Below are 14,950 nucleotides of genomic sequence, written 5' to 3' on the forward strand. Positions count from 1 at the left end.
ACTTAAATTAATTATCATTATAGGAAATTAACGATGGGAATAGCATCGTGGCAGAAATATACAAGGACAAAACGTGCAAAGAACTTTTTTACGCTCACTTGATAAAAGAAGGTTTATATCGATTTAAGAACTCTGAAGAAAACTGAGAAGCAATTTTAAGCGCCTAAAATTTTACTGATTAATTTTTTGATTAGGATGATGATTAATTATTCTTTAAATCATGTACATTATGCAATTAATTTGCATGTAAACGATTTAACAAATCAGTCTGAAATTTGCAGTTTCTTTTCTATACGTAAATATAGGTATAAGGTTGACTACTGAACCTCTAGTAATAAGAAAAGCAGATATTATATTTTGTAAGAATGTATTCATTGTACATCACATAAGATTACTTTAAGATTATATTACCTTTTTAAAGTAGAGATTTACTCTTTAAGAGATTAAGTTGTACATCAGCGCTGAGTACTCTTTGCAATTTGTTCCTTTAGAACCAAAATACTTTGTCTCTGTTCAGGTGGAAGCATAGCAATTTGCTCATCTGATAATTGCAACACTTGCATTATTAAGGCCGCCTGCAAAAGAAAGCAATGATGTGCTTTGAATTTATTTAAAACACATAAAGATACATATATGTATTCAGAATTTTTTTTTTGTTATTTTATAATACAATCAAATCTAAATTTAGTAGCAAATATGATTATATATTATACATTAATGCGCTAAATTTGTTATAACACTTTAATTATACATTCATGTAATTATTTTCATTTTTATATTTTATTTCTTAAAACATTGATAGTTAAACAAATAATTATATTATTTTCTAAGTGCTATATATTTTATGAAAATATAAATATAAAGCGTAAGTTTTCAAATGAAAATATTGCAACAGTTTTGTGAGTAGAAGTTATTTCATTACAACATACCTTTTCCTGATCGGACGCGCCACTGGGAATGTTTCCTGCTGGAGACATTCCAGCCATAAGTCTGGATGTCGCAGAACTTGCTGACTGTGAAAGCGCAGCAGTAGAACTAGTCGTGTTGCTCGATACGGGGCTTTGTATTGGAACAGTTGGTGCAGCAACTGGTCTCGGAACAACCGGTGGAGCAACAGGCGTTGCTTGAGAATGGACAATTATATAAGATTTAATTATATAAAATAATTATATATAACTTTAATAATTGTATTAATATCATAATAATAATTATAATTATATTAATAATAATTATATAAGATTTAAAAAAATAGATTCTCCCACTGAATGTACAATTATAAAAGAATTGTGTATTTAACTAAATTAATTGTGATTTCTATTAAACACGCTTAATAAAGAAAAAAATTCGAGATACTTACGAGTAGCTTTGGTAATTCTAGGATCAATGGGCATCCTCGGATCTCTAGGATCTCTCGGATCTCTACCGAATCTATCAGCTCTCGGATCACGGCAAAAACTGAAAGTAATATTATTTTAGTACAAGAGGGAGTACACAACAATCAAATATATTAAAGATTTTTATATATATAATGAAACCTCTCGACTCCTTCCACAGGAAGAGTGCTGTAAAAAAGAGCAATTTCTTTCAATTACACAATCTACAATGGATCTTTGGACAACCGAAATGTACTTACTTGTCTGTAATATTAAATGTATTAGGTCCTCTGGGATCAGCGGCAGCTGGTATTACTGGTGGTGCAACTGGGGTAGGCTGCACTTGAGGAGGCCCTCTTAAATCTTGATCCATCCTAGCTAACCGCGGATCTATTGGTCTATCCAATCGAAGATCTACATCTTGACCTATGTATTTTGATTGAGCTTTAGAAATTCTTTCAGCATAATGATCGTGAAGATTTCACAATTTATGTGTGATGTAATGTAGCAAATGATAAATCGAATAAAAGTGTTACATTAATTTACTGACAACTTATTTTCAAGTCTAAATAGTATGTGAAAGATTGATAAATTATGAGATATTTGAATATAATTAAAGCTCCTGATTTCTTGTTGATATCATACTAAATTACTGAAAGAAATTATAAATTTTATTTTTAATTGACTAAGATTTACAACTATTGATTAATTTATAAATCTTTCAAAAAGAGAGTTTGGTATATTTTACTAATTTATATTACTGAACACACATTCAAGAAAACTTATTTATTTCAATATTTCAAGAATATTTCAGTATTTCAAGAATAAAATTCATATAATTTCTTGCTTGTAATTTATAATTCAATATGACTAAGGGCACAAAAGCTTTATAATGACAAATAATTGTATAATTCTTTACTAACTTTGAATAAACAATTAAGATAAATTTTCTTACCCGCGAAAATGGGCGCTGGAGGATTAACAGCTGGTGGAGGTCGCGGCGGAGCCCATGGTTCTTCAATTCGTGGTTGGACCTGTTGAATTGGCTTTTCTGGTGGTGTCAAAACACCTGGAATGGGATTAGCCTTGTGCAACATGCTGACTGCTGTATGTGGATCCACTATCCTCATGACCACCTGTGCTTGAAGCAAAGCATATGCCAATTGAGGATTTTGCAGAAGCATTTGACGCGCCTCATTCGGATTATTTTGCACGCAAAGTTTCATTTGCTTCATCAATTCGAACATTTGCTCCGGTGGTAGAGACGCTACAGCTTTGCTTATGGCTTCTGGTGCCTTGTCCGACTGAACAGCCTCCCCATATGGGTTTTCGGTATTCTGTCCTTGCAGAAGACTCTGCATCTCCATTCGACTTTTCTCTGTACAAGCATTATCGACACGCAATGTTCTTCCACCAATTTCATATCCATTCAAGTTTCTCATAGCACTTAAAGCCGTTTCCTGATCTTTATATTCGCAGAAACCATATCCTTTAGGCTTGCCTGTCTCACGATCAAAAACTAATCTACAACAATTGAAAAATTTTATATGTAAGAAAGTACTTAATATTTTGTTCGCGATGATTAAAGATTAGAAAATTAATTATATGACAAACTTAAAAATCAAATGATTTTAATAATAGAAAGAAAATACATTTGAAACTTTTGTTTAGGTTTATATATTTAGATAATAATTTTAGATATTAATATATTTAAAGTATTGTGTTAGAGGCAACATTTTAAAGTGCTGTCAAGTATTAAAAATGTGCAAAAAAATATATATGTAGAAAAGTTCAAAGATAATTAGCTTGTTAAATGTAATTAATTAAGATGAATAACAGAAAATATAGGAGACTCACTTGAAGGAAAGTACTGGTCCAACTTCGCTGAAGATATCCTTTAGATTCTCCTCTGTAGCCTCGTACGGGATATTCCCGACTATAGAACAATCGGAAACATTGTGTACATCATTAAAACGCTATAACCTCGCGAAAATAATAGCAACTCGTATTAAATTACTCACCGAAAACACTTCGCATTGATTTGTCCATTAGCGATTGATCCGAAATAGTTGAATTACTCATTTTCGCACTTTTGTTTTTCTCCGGATTACAAATGAAAAACACTCGAAAACAGGCCCCTGACACTAACACTTTTCTATACTATCTAATTAATAACGCCGGTCACCACGTGGCGCTAAATCTATACACAAACACGTCCATTTCGCAAACTAAAATAACAAATCTATTTTTCGATTATCGATAAAATCACCGCTCAATGGCGTATAATTTTTTTTTAAATTTATAAATATATATATGTTATTATTAAAATATTTTCGCACACATATGTAAATGATACACTGTGACACACATATTTTTGATAAGAAAATGATTTTTCGAAAATATCTTCAGAGAGAGAAAGGGATCTCTCGCCACAATATATTGTACGAAAAACTCTTTAATTAAAGTAGTATTGTGCGATAACATGAAACGCAGTGAAGCATACGAAATGCCAATTATAAAGCATAATGCGTAGAATATTTGATCAAAGCAGTATTACGACTCGTAAATAAGTGACACGATGCAGCGACAACGAGACATCCCGCGTGTTGTATTTTAATTGTTTGTATGATCCTATTGCTATATTACATTTTTTTCCGAATACATCATCTGTTCAATAATGTATCAAGAATAATAAATCATCTGTTTATACATATATGTACGTATAATGCATCTTCGCGAAATGAATGATCAATATCGGTGTCACAAACTTTTGTACGCACAATATAACATTTCCGTGAGTTTCTGTTTCCAGTTTGCCTTTATCGAAATTTAAATGCCCGCGTAATTTAAATTTGCATTAAAATATAAACGCCAACCAATTTTAAATTATCCAGAGAGAAACTTGAGACACAGATTAATAGATTCTATTAATCTGTGATTATAACACATATTATACATAATATTTGTGTACATTTCGGAGAAGTTGAAATATATTCCTAAGGCAAAGAGCGTTTAATGGACCAATCAGCACAAAGGAAATTTCTCTGTTCGAATTGGTTAATTCGAGGCTATTCTATCACGGATGAGATTTTCGAACACACCTTAATCAGACCGACCTAGCCTGACAATTACAAAAATTGCAATATTTTTGGATAAAAAATGTTTTTAAATAAACATTTAGAGAATAAGCTACTTTAGTACAATTTATGAGTGAAATATAATGTTTTATAAGTGAAGTATTTAATATATTTTTCTGAAAATGCCTATATATCATGTTAGATATAATCGCTACCGGTGATATTCCTTACGAAGGAATGTCGTTTATGCGGTTTATGTCGTTTCCGTGGTAACGGTATGAGTGCTAAACAGATCTCTCGTATATCATACGAGACAATACGAGATAGCATTGTTGTACATTAATTCAATAATATCAAACAATCATTAATAAATGTGACACGATGAGAGCACTTCCAACATGGGTTGACAAGGTGCAAGAAAAGTCAGACCAATGGTAAAATTTGTATAAATTTTGTTCTTAATTATATTATTTAATTTCTCCAAATATATATTGCATTATCTGATTTTATGTTTCATTGATTACCTTCAAAAGCTTAATAAAGCTGTTTGTGTCGATATAAATTCTATTTCTTGTTATACTATTTAACTTTTATTTTTTATACTCTCCTTCATGCACTATAACTATTTTATTAGCACTATAAAGTGACATTATTTCAGTATATATGACCTCTGTTTTAATCCGGATGGCACACAATTGATTGTTGCATCTGGCAATCAAGTACTTGTATATGAAACCAATGATGGTGCTTTGATTCAGCCGCTAAAAGGTATAAATATACATTTATAAAAAATTTAAAACGTTTTTTCCTTTTTTTTAATATAATTTTATTTTCTTAATAATATTTTAAAGGTCACAAGGATACAGTATACTGTGTATGTTATGCGAAAGATGGTAAAAAATTTGCATCAGGAGGTGCAGACAAAAGTGTCATCATTTGGACTTCCAAGTTAGAAGGAATATTAAAATATTCGTAAGTTATTTATACATATAAATATAGCTGCATAATATGAATATAAATTATCTTTAATTACATATATTACATATTCTCTTTATTTAATTTAGACATAATGAAGCTGTACAGTCAATGCATTTTAATCCTGTCTCACATCAGCTGCTCAGTTGTTCAATCTCAGACCTTGCTTTTTGGTCTGCGGAACAGAAAGCTGTACAGAAACATAAGTCTGGGGGAAGAGTCAATTGCTGCGCATGGACGAGAGATGGACAATATTTAGCTCTTGGTCTTGCAACTGGATATGTATCCATAAGAAATAAAGTATGTTATTTCTTCTAAATAATTTTAAATAATTTCATATGTTTTGCATATTTTTGTATTCTGTACTAATCTACAATAATTAACCTCATGTTTTTTTAGAATGGCGAGGAAAAAACACGCATTGAACGGCAACCTGGAGTACCAATTTGGAGTTTAGCATGGAATCCTATACAGTACATACAATCTATTTAAAATACAATTATTATGTATAACAGGAAGTACAAATAAGAATATTTTATATATAATTATATCTTTAGGGATGATGGTATGGATGTTCTTTGCATCGCTGAATGGAATGGAATCATCTCATTTTACAACATTGGAGGAGAAGTTGTCAAAAGAGAGAGATCACTCGGTTTTATACCGTTGAAAATCGCTTACTTTCCAGAAGGACAATATCTTCTCGTTTGTGGTAGCAATAAACAGTGTCTTTTAATGACACACGATGGAATTCAGTTAATCAATGTAGGTGGTACTTTCTCGTCATGGGTATGGAGCTGTGCCATTCATCCAACTGGCTCGCATGTTGTAAGTTACATCACATTGTTTTATGGCATCATTTTTTTTCTTGATAATGTATTATTTAATAATTTTTTATAGGTGCTTGGTTCCCAAGATGGGACGATAACGTATTTACAACTAACTTGGAACATTGTGCATGGTTTATACGGGGACAGATACGCGTACAGAGAAAACATGACTGATGTGATAATACAGCATTTGATTACGAATCAAAAAGTTCGAATTAAATGTAAAGATCTGGTGAGTATGATGTTGACATTTATTTTAAAAATAATTGAGGTACGAGATATATTTAAAATGTTTAAATAACTTAATGTAATACATAATCTCCACTTGATTAATGTAATACATTATTACATTAAAATATCAATTTTAGGTATGCCGAATTGCAGTGTATCCAAACAGATTAGCTGTACAATTGCCCGAGCGTGTAATCATATACGAACCATCCGGTACCGGTAGTGAAGGAATGCATTATAGAATACGAGACAAGCTTAATCAAATATTGAACTGCAATTTATTAGTTGTTACATCGAATCATTTAATCTTATGCTTGGAAAAGCGCCTACAAAGTCTCTCATTTACTGGGATAATAGAACGAGAGTGGATACTCGATGGACTCATCACTTACATCAAAGTAGCAGGTGGTCCCGATGGACAAGAGTGTTTAATAGCAGGTATAAGTTTTAAAGAATTTATTATTTTACTTGTTATAATATAAGTTGACTGTTAAAGCGAAAATTTGATTTATCAGGTTTGAAGAGTGGACATATAATAAAAATATATCTCGACAATCCGTTTCCCGCGCACATCACGAAAATTGAGGATGCCGTGAGATGTCTGGACATCAGTTCCTTGAAGGAAAAGATGGCGGTGGTTAGCGAGGCTGGTACTTTGTCCATATTCGATTTATGTACTGGCGAGAAATTGCAGGAATTCCAAAATGTCAACAGCGTAGCTTACAACATCGCTTTCGAGGATATTATGTGTTTTGCGGGCAACAACTATCTGACGATAAAAGTCGCCAACTTTTCCGAATACAAGCAAAAGTTCTCCGGTTTTGTTGTAGGCCACAACGGTTCAAAGTTATATTGTCTGAACGGTTCTTCCATCATTACATTAGAAGTAAGTTGTGCTATAGAACTATTCGAGATAATAATATATATATATATATATATATATATATATATATATATGTATATTCGTATCTTTTATATTGTATATATTGTATATATTTTAATATTAATTAATTACCGGCAGGTGCCCTTGTCATTATTCATGTATCAATATCTGGACATCGGATTATACAATCACGCTTATGACATAGCGTGTTTAGGCGTAGCCGAGTCAGACTGGCTTGCTTTAGGAACGGCGTGTCTGGATAATCTGGAATTAAATATCGCATCCTCGGCATTCGCGCGAGTGAAAAAGCTGCGTTACATAGAGATCGTATCCGAAGTGGAGGAGAAATTAAAATCGGGTGAATGGGGACGAGAAGCCTGCATGGCTACCGCTGCAGCTGCTATGGGTAGACTTCGCGATGCAGCGAAGCTCTATCAGAAAGCTGGTTTGCAACAATATGCTCTGGACATGTATTCCGACTTGCGGATGTTTGACATTGCTCAGGAATTTATAGCCTCTGGTAACACACAGGTTCGTTTTTAATTAATATTTTGAGCTCAAACTTGGTATAAAATATGAAAATAATAAAAATAACGAAATATATAGTAAATAACACACATGATTTAATTTTATATAATTAGTACAGGGTTTTGAATCTTTATAAAATCCTAAATGAAATTGAATTCTATTGTAGTAAAATCAGCTAATTTTCTCACATGTAATTTATGACTTGCTAAACAAAAAAAAATTACACTAAAAGTTAAATTTTTTTTATTAATATCTATCATATTGATTTAACAATTTACTCAATTTTTAGGATCGTACAGTATTGTTGCGACGACGGGCAGAATGGGCGAAAAGTTTGGGCGAACCGCGCGCTGCAGCCGAGATGTTCCTCTCTGCAGGAGACATCGATCGTGCCATCAGTATTATTGCCGAATACGGTTGGATTGATATGCTAATCAAAGTGGGCAGGCAATTGGACAAGGCGGACAGAGATAACTTATCTATGATCGCCAAGAAACTCAAACAGTTGGGTGCTTCGCATGGCGCAGCGGAGATATTTAGCAGACTCGGGGATGATCCTGACGTTGCTGATGTGCTTGTGGACGCGCAGGCGTGGCCCGAAGCTTTCGAACTCGCGGAAAGAAATCCAAAGTTGAAATCTCGGGTATATGGACCTTATGCACGATGGCTGGCGGAGACTGGACGATTTTCTGAGGCCCAAGAAGGTACTAAATTGTCATTATATGACATGTACAATAGACGTGGGTACAATATCGAAATATTTATTGTCTGTTACCAGCATTCCAAATGGCGGGACAACCTGAAGAATCCATTCTTGTACTTACAATGCTGGCTAATAATGCTATAACAGAAAAAAGATTTCGCGATGCCTCTTATTTTTATTGGCTCTTATCACAATTAACTTTGAATCTATCAAAGAGTACAGAAGAGATAAAAATAATGTTCCTTAAGTACTTTGACAAAGCGGATATTTATTATGCATATCACGAAGTACATAAATACCTGGTACGATTTGATAATATATCGAAGCATAATGTAATATATTGTATTAATATATTAATACATTATATTGTAGTATATTATAATGATATAATATTGCAATATAATGTATTATATTATGTTATTAGATTACATATACGATATCTTCTTACAATTAAAGAATATCTTTCTATTGTCTTTTTATAAAAAAGTTAATATATTTTAGGAAGAACCTTTCACATCACTAATGCCAGAAGCATTATTCAACATTTCAAGATATCTGCTCATGAAGACACAAAATATGCGTCTAGATGGTGTCTCAAAAGTAAAGATAATGTACAGTCTTGTAAAACAAGCACGAATATTAGGTGCCAATAAGCTGGTCATGCAACTGTTGGATCAATTACGCGCGATGAAAATTCCTGCAAACTTTCTGGCACAAGTGGAAACATCGACTCTAGCTGCTAGATCTTATCCGTATCGTGATCCAGAAGAATTATTGCCTTTATGTTATAAATGCTCTACATTCAATCCGTTATTACCGACGAGTAATGCCTCTGGTAGTAATTGTACGCAATGCGGACTGAAATTTCAATATTCTTTCATCATGTTTGGTAAGTAATAATCAGATTGCAACTTATAAAATTAAAAGATTAAGGTTCTTATGTCTTTTCTCATGCGACAATGTTATAAATCTGATTAAATAATTATATAAATTATATTTTAAATTAAAATAAATTATATTTTAATATTGTTTTTACAGAAATCCTGCCATTAGTTGAATTTGAATTGGAGGATGACATTACGGATGAAGAAGCAGAGAAGTTGATAGAAGAACCATTACCTTCTTCCGACGATTTTACAGTTTCCGATCAATTTACCGTAACTTCCAATGAGGCTGATCTTTTTACCGCGCGTTTAATAAGATACGAGGTATAATAAACGTATTTAAATATATATACATATATAATTATGAAAAGTATTTATTTTATTTTAAAAATGACATGCTTTCCACAGGAAAAATCTAACAATTCTACGATATTGGTGGGAAGAGGAATATTGAAGAGTATGGATCCATCCACTGTAATAATTATTAAATGGCCTAAGCCCTTTAAAACTAGATACTTCAGAAATCTTTTACCTGATCTCCAGATTAGCTTGTGCAAGTGCTGTTTAAAGGTAAGCTTATTTTAAAAAATCACTTTAATCAGGAAAATTCTAACGAAAGATGATGGCAAATTTCGCCTATTTTTGGGACCTCAAATTTCAAACTTTTTCATGGCAAATAGTACTATGAGATGAAACATTAATCCCAGTAAAATTTCAAGATGAGCATAGGCACAGTTCCGGAGATACAAGGAGGAAAATGATGATTTTTAGTCAGTTTTATAAGAAATTATCACTTTCACTTCTTCATATCTAAGGAACCGTGCCTATGCTCATCTTGAAATTTCTCTGGGATTAATGTCTCATCATATAGTACTATTTGACATTTAAAAAAATTTGAAATTTGAAGTCCCAAAATTCGACTCTATAAAATGGGCGAAAAAACAGGTCTTTTTACTATCATTCTTTCTTATAATTTTACATGAAGAGTTATATGATCTTATATAATTATTATATATTTCAGTTGTTTCATTCGGATGACTATGAATTAGCATTATTACGACACGGACATTGTCCGTTCTGTCGAACGCCGAATGTGACTATAGGTTGAAATAATGTGAAATTTATTGTAGATTGCATATACTTATATCAAATTGTTAAAAAAAAAAAAAAAATGTTTTGTATCTATTTAAATCTATTATGATTGTACAGCATTATATTATGAGACAACAATACATATATAAATTGTTTTTTATTTATAAAAATGTATATTATGTTATTTTCTGATGCGGTATATATGTCATTGTATTATACAAACCAGGATTATCTTATATACATCTCGTACAGTTGAACGTACAGTAAACTCGAGGTTTCGGCTACTTGCTAATTGCCTGAGCATACACCGTTGCCGTTACTGGTGTCTCCTTAGAACCAGAATATATAATTCTTAAAGTATTCATCTCCAGACATGATCAGTGTACTATTAGTCAGCTGCTTTGCTCTCGTCCAAACTGTGACAAACAATGAAATTATTAATTCGGATGAATCTTTAAAGGAAAATGCAACTTTGGAAGTTCCACCATTTAATCATCAGGGAAGATGTAAGTCATTTAATTGAATATGATATTGAGTGGACATATTTTAAACGATATAGTATCTGTTCCTCAGTTTTCCCGCTATTCAGTGTCGTGCGATTTGCCAACACCGAGTGCTTATCGAACACCGATCAACTCAACGGCACGTGTTTCACAAGACGAGAGTGCCTTAATTACGGAGGTAATCCTTCAGGATCATGTGCTAACGGATTAGGCACTTGCTGTGTATGTGAGTAGGAAAAAAGGAAAGAAATAGATATGCTTCCTTAACAAATAACACAACTTTTATGTCGCAGTTCAAAAATCTTGTGGCTCTACTACTAACATGAACAATACGTACTTCGTAAGTCCAAGGTATCCAATTACCTATCGAGGAGGAGAACGATGCACGATCACGGTACAACGCTGTAACTCTAACATATGTCAGGTGTGTAACGCGCACATTATGTATCAACCTTTCAAATCTCTTTATTACATCACAGTAATTTATATTTACAGTTGCGATTGGATTTCTTGGAGGCCACTTGGGCGCAACCCAATGCAACTGGATATTGCGACTTGGACGTATTTCTGGTATCTGGTGGCTCGTCAACGGTACCGAGAATATGCGGAGAAAATACTAATCAGCATGGTAAATCCATTGATTAATTAAAATTCAAATTGAACAAGACGGAGAATTAATTAGATTTCATTTTCAGTATACGTCGACTTTAACGGAGCAACGCCGATTACTATATCCGTCGACACTAATGCGGATTACGTATTTGATCGACGCTGGAACATAAGACTTCAGCAAATTGCGTGTGATTCTGTGTGTAAAGGTACGTAAGGTATGCCTGTTAACGCATTATATATATATATATATATATATATATATATATATATATATATATATATATAATGTAATATTAACATATCGAGAAACTCATAGAATTGTTTCTCATCTCGGTTTCAGTTCCTAATGGATGTTTACAATATTACAAAACTGTCTCCGACACTGTAATGAGTTTTAATTATGGTACGACAGAAAATGCCCGAGGTACGTGCCAATCAATCAAATGTGGTGTAAATCTTTGAATGAACAATCTAAAAAATAAAAATAAGATAAAAATAAATAAAATAAATGATTGCAGCTCCTCAAATTGGAACGCGACAAATGATCAATCATCGTTACGGTGTGTGCGTCAGAATGGCTCTAGGATACTGCAGTATTGAATGGTCTCAGATGAATACTTTATCCTTCTCTGTTTCTGGAGACACGGGTTCATTCGATCCAGATATAATAGGTAAACAGATCAGAGAAATCTTTCTTCCATAATTTCTCGTTTAACAAGTATTATTAAGTATATCTTATATTCTTTGTAACATTGAAAGATACTTTGCCACAGCGTTTAATTTTTATGCTTATTTTAATAGGTACAGACTTGGTAGCAGAATCCGGTGCGAGCTGTACGAATGATTTTGTGATTATACCCGATCCACGTGAAAATGGCGTTGCTACTAACACAGACAGGTTTTGCGGAAACGGATTTATAACTAAAACATGTAAGTAATTAAACAGTTCACGTATCTATTATATATTATAAAAAAAACCGCTCAATGTTTCTGAATTTTTATACAGCGAATTTAAAGCCATTTGTACTTTATGTCGTTACAAATGGTGACGAAATGCAAGAAGCCCAAAATAAAGGTTTTAAGCTTATGTTTCGTCAGCTGCCTTGTGCAGTTTAAGAATACTGTTATGCGAGATATGAATTTTGATAGAGGAAATAATAAGCGTAATTAAATTATTTATTAAGTATCATTTATTGTGTAAATAAATAATTCTATACACACCAGGCGCAATTGGTTGATATATGTATATATATCACGTAAAAACTCTTATCTTAAATTCGCACTACCAGAATGTGTATCAACTTGTTCTTTCACAGCGTTGTACCAACCGCCGATTTTCGTATGAGTTAGTAGATCTTGAAAAGCGTCGCAGCCTTCGATACTCTTCAAGATCCCGTACACCGCAAGATCGGATAGATCGGGCTTGCTGCCACCCATAAAAGCGGTGCCTCGCGCGTGGATGTTATGCAACCAATAATTTGCCTCGTCATACAACGACTGTCGAACATCATCCTTTAAACGGTGTCTTTTCTTGAGTCTTTTTCCTATCAACCACATTGCCATCGCACCTACGTTTATTATTAACATCCGCTCCCATGACGGAAAATATTCCTCCCATTTGCCGACCTGGATAAAAAAGTTTTTAATTATATTTTGTACATCATTGCATTTATATTGTATATACAGGGTATTCCATAAAAAATTGCTGAAATTAATCAGCTGTCATTTTTTAATGTATGCAGTTATTGAGAAAACAAAAATTGTGTTGAATGGAGGAAAGTCTACAGTTTTTAATAGATATAAATAAAATGTTTGTATACCAATATTTTATTGAAAAAATAAACTGGCAAACATTTTATTTATATCCATTTGCATTAAAATGATAGATCACTCACTTCTGAAAACCAGTCGAAAGTTCTATAGGATTCATCAATCGTTCTATATACATTTGGCGAAAGAGTGTGAACAAACACTTCATCTGCCCATTTCCTCCACTTACGTTCTTCGCTAAACAACAAAAGAGAAATGATAAATTGCAAAACATGAAAATGTGATTAATCGTTTTTCATATTAATTAGAGTTTACATACGTTATATCATTCATCGTTTTGTCCTTTGGAAGATTTGTGTTAAACATGAGAAAGTACTTATTTATGGTTTCGTATTTAAAATTTCCTTGTTCATCATGCATCCCTACACTTGGGTAATAGTTTGACAATTCCTCAACCTTATGAGATGTATCGTGTAAATAAGATGCAAGAAGAGATATTATCATGGAACTGTCGTTTAGGGGTTGATAGCCTCCTTCTACTTTAGTCAAGAGGATTGGAACTTTTTTGTAAGAGGACCATCCAATCTCTTTACGGAGTACCGGATCTACTTCCACAACATCATAAGATATTCCATAGTAATCTAAGAAAACTCTAACCTGAAATAATAATTAATTTCATATATAAATGTCACCTGATGTACAATAATGATAAAATATTACAATACAATTTTTCTATCCCTAGATTTTTTTATCCATAGAATAATATGGATTGATCTCTATAATGAATCAAGTGCTTTGATAAGCATAGAATTAAAATAATCTGCTTGCACATGCAATAGTCTTTTTTGTATGTTTTCACTTACTTTACAACAAAACGGACAGGTTTGATACTGAAATAACGTGACATTTAAACTTGTAGAGTCTACTGGAGATATAACCTAGAATAGAAAAATTTAACTTATTAAATGTTGCAGATGCTGTAAAATTTTTCACGACATAATCGTTGAAATACTTTTCTGGACGGTGTGACAGGTGGTTTATATTTCAACAGCGTAACTTCCGCCTGCGTTCCTTCCAGAGCGATATTTTCTCGAGTTTTGTTGATTTTGTGATAGGCATAACCTGCACCCACAGCAACGCCGGTAACCGCGCCGAGCAAACCGATTTTCACTAAGCTCTGCGCTTTTTGCGGCTGTTGCACCATCGTGCAAAACGATCGTAGGTTCTTGCTCGCATAATAGTTATTATTATTTAAATATTTCGTTCGTGGAATAAACCGGGCAAGTTTGTGTACAGCAGCCATTTTTAAGTTACATGTCAGTCTGACACCTGACACTCTTGCACGAATATGTGCAATTCTGTACTATACTGTACTATATTTTACTATATTCTACATTCTCAGATTTAAAAGTATATAAATACGAATAAACAATAATTAATTAATAAAGAGGAATGAAATAAAGGAATTAAAATATTTCCTCATATATCA

The 14,950-nt window shown here is 32.8% G+C and overlaps 5 protein-coding genes and 1 long non-coding RNA gene across 8 annotated transcripts in view; 3 read left to right on the forward strand and 3 right to left on the reverse strand.

The window, feature by feature from the left end:
- Positions 1-1,798, forward strand: part of qin (tudor domain-containing protein qin) — a 141,387-nt gene extending 139,589 nt beyond the window's left edge. For both annotated transcript variants that reach the window (XM_085480237.1, XM_029299560.2), the window contains exon 23: positions 24-1,798. In XM_085480237.1, coding sequence (XP_085336363.1) covers positions 24-146 — 123 coding nt within the window. In that variant the 3' untranslated portion in view covers positions 147-1,798. The remainder of the gene's footprint in view (positions 1-23) is intronic.
- Positions 351-3,567, reverse strand: CstF64 (cleavage stimulation factor subunit 2 CstF64). 2 transcript variants are annotated; one of them, XM_029299574.2, is made up of 8 exons: positions 3,395-3,567; positions 3,231-3,309; positions 2,329-2,897; positions 1,634-1,799; positions 1,536-1,562; positions 1,358-1,455; positions 930-1,123; positions 351-575 (listed from the first exon to the last, which is right to left on the reverse strand). In XM_029299574.2, exons 1-8 carry the CDS (start codon positions 3,453-3,455, stop codon positions 456-458), a joined length of 1,314 nt encoding a protein of 437 aa, XP_029155407.1. In that variant the 5' UTR covers positions 3,456-3,567; the 3' UTR covers positions 351-455. The 2 variants fall into 2 exon arrangements, with proteins under 2 accessions (XP_029155407.1, XP_029155408.1); XM_029299575.2 differs by lacking the exon at positions 1,536-1,562 and having other exon boundaries at positions 3,395-3,566.
- An 889-nt stretch (positions 3,568-4,456) lies between these two features.
- Positions 4,457-10,722, forward strand: Oseg1 (intraflagellar transport protein Oseg1). The gene is made up of 16 exons (XM_029299464.2): positions 4,457-4,884; positions 5,109-5,218; positions 5,302-5,422; positions 5,515-5,725; positions 5,825-5,898; positions 5,983-6,253; positions 6,326-6,487; positions 6,624-6,924; positions 7,002-7,372; positions 7,508-7,900; positions 8,187-8,601; positions 8,676-8,902; positions 9,102-9,489; positions 9,639-9,808; positions 9,893-10,054; positions 10,506-10,722. Exons 1-16 carry the CDS (start codon positions 4,832-4,834, stop codon positions 10,590-10,592), a joined length of 3,516 nt encoding a protein of 1,171 aa, XP_029155297.2. The 5' UTR covers positions 4,457-4,831; the 3' UTR covers positions 10,593-10,722.
- LOC114928350 (uncharacterized) lies at positions 9,841-11,890 on the reverse strand. Its single transcript, XR_003819054.2, has 2 exons — positions 11,417-11,890; positions 9,841-10,992 (listed from the first exon to the last, which is right to left on the reverse strand). It is a non-coding gene; the product is annotated as an uncharacterized LOC114928350 (long non-coding RNA).
- On the forward strand, positions 10,830-14,659 carry LOC114928349 (uncharacterized). Its single transcript, XM_029299466.2, has 9 exons — positions 10,830-11,082; positions 11,150-11,305; positions 11,373-11,503; positions 11,575-11,707; positions 11,775-11,897; positions 12,032-12,115; positions 12,210-12,362; positions 12,493-12,621; positions 12,698-14,659. The coding sequence occupies exons 1-9, from the start codon at positions 10,950-10,952 to the stop codon at positions 12,805-12,807; spliced, it is 1,152 nt and encodes a 383-aa protein (XP_029155299.1). The 5' UTR covers positions 10,830-10,949; the 3' UTR covers positions 12,808-14,659.
- Su(P) (prostaglandin E synthase Su(P)) lies at positions 12,864-14,805 on the reverse strand. The gene is made up of 5 exons (XM_029299465.2): positions 14,474-14,805; positions 14,325-14,399; positions 13,781-14,118; positions 13,587-13,698; positions 12,864-13,317 (listed from the first exon to the last, which is right to left on the reverse strand). The coding sequence occupies exons 1-5, from the start codon at positions 14,762-14,764 to the stop codon at positions 12,958-12,960; spliced, it is 1,176 nt and encodes a 391-aa protein (XP_029155298.1). The 5' UTR covers positions 14,765-14,805; the 3' UTR covers positions 12,864-12,957.
- Between the last annotated feature and the right edge of the window lie 145 nt (positions 14,806-14,950).

Source organism: Nylanderia fulva, unplaced genomic scaffold (assembly GCF_048542155.1).
Source record: "Nylanderia fulva isolate GAGA-0341 unplaced genomic scaffold, ASM4854215v1 Scaffold1, whole genome shotgun sequence".
In the NCBI taxonomy this organism is placed as follows: domain Eukaryota; kingdom Metazoa; phylum Arthropoda; class Insecta; order Hymenoptera; family Formicidae; genus Nylanderia; species Nylanderia fulva.

What these genes read in the sequence shown, in the direction of transcription:
- Oseg1 (XM_029299464.2), top strand. Translation starts at nt 4,832, where the DNA reads ATGAGAGCACTTCCAACATGGGTTGACAAGGTGCAAGAAAAGTCAGAC. An exon ending in GAATTAAATGTAAAGATCTG is followed by an intron (nt 6,488 to 6,623) that starts GTGAGTATGATG and finishes TATCAATTTTAG; the next exon opens with GTATGCCGAATTGCAGTGTA. An exon ending in ACGAAGTACATAAATACCTG is followed by an intron (nt 8,903 to 9,101) that starts GTACGATTTGAT and finishes AATATATTTTAG; the next exon opens with GAAGAACCTTTCACATCACT.
- CstF64 (XM_029299574.2), bottom strand. Translation starts at nt 3,455, where the DNA reads ATGAGTAATTCAACTATTTCGGATCAATCGCTAATGGACAAATCAATG. An exon ending in TAGAATTACCAAAGCTACTC is followed by an intron (nt 1,124 to 1,357) that starts GTAAGTATCTCG and finishes TCCATTCTCAAG; the next exon opens with CAACGCCTGTTGCTCCACCG. An exon ending in GCGCGTCCGATCAGGAAAAG is followed by an intron (nt 576 to 929) that starts GTATGTTGTAAT and finishes TTTCTTTTGCAG; the next exon opens with GCGGCCTTAATAATGCAAGT.
- LOC114928349 (XM_029299466.2), top strand. Translation starts at nt 10,950, where the DNA reads ATGATCAGTGTACTATTAGTCAGCTGCTTTGCTCTCGTCCAAACTGTG. An exon ending in ATTAGGCACTTGCTGTGTAT is followed by an intron (nt 11,306 to 11,372) that starts GTGAGTAGGAAA and finishes TTTATGTCGCAG; the next exon opens with TTCAAAAATCTTGTGGCTCT. An exon ending in TACGACAGAAAATGCCCGAG is followed by an intron (nt 12,116 to 12,209) that starts GTACGTGCCAAT and finishes AAATGATTGCAG; the next exon opens with CTCCTCAAATTGGAACGCGA.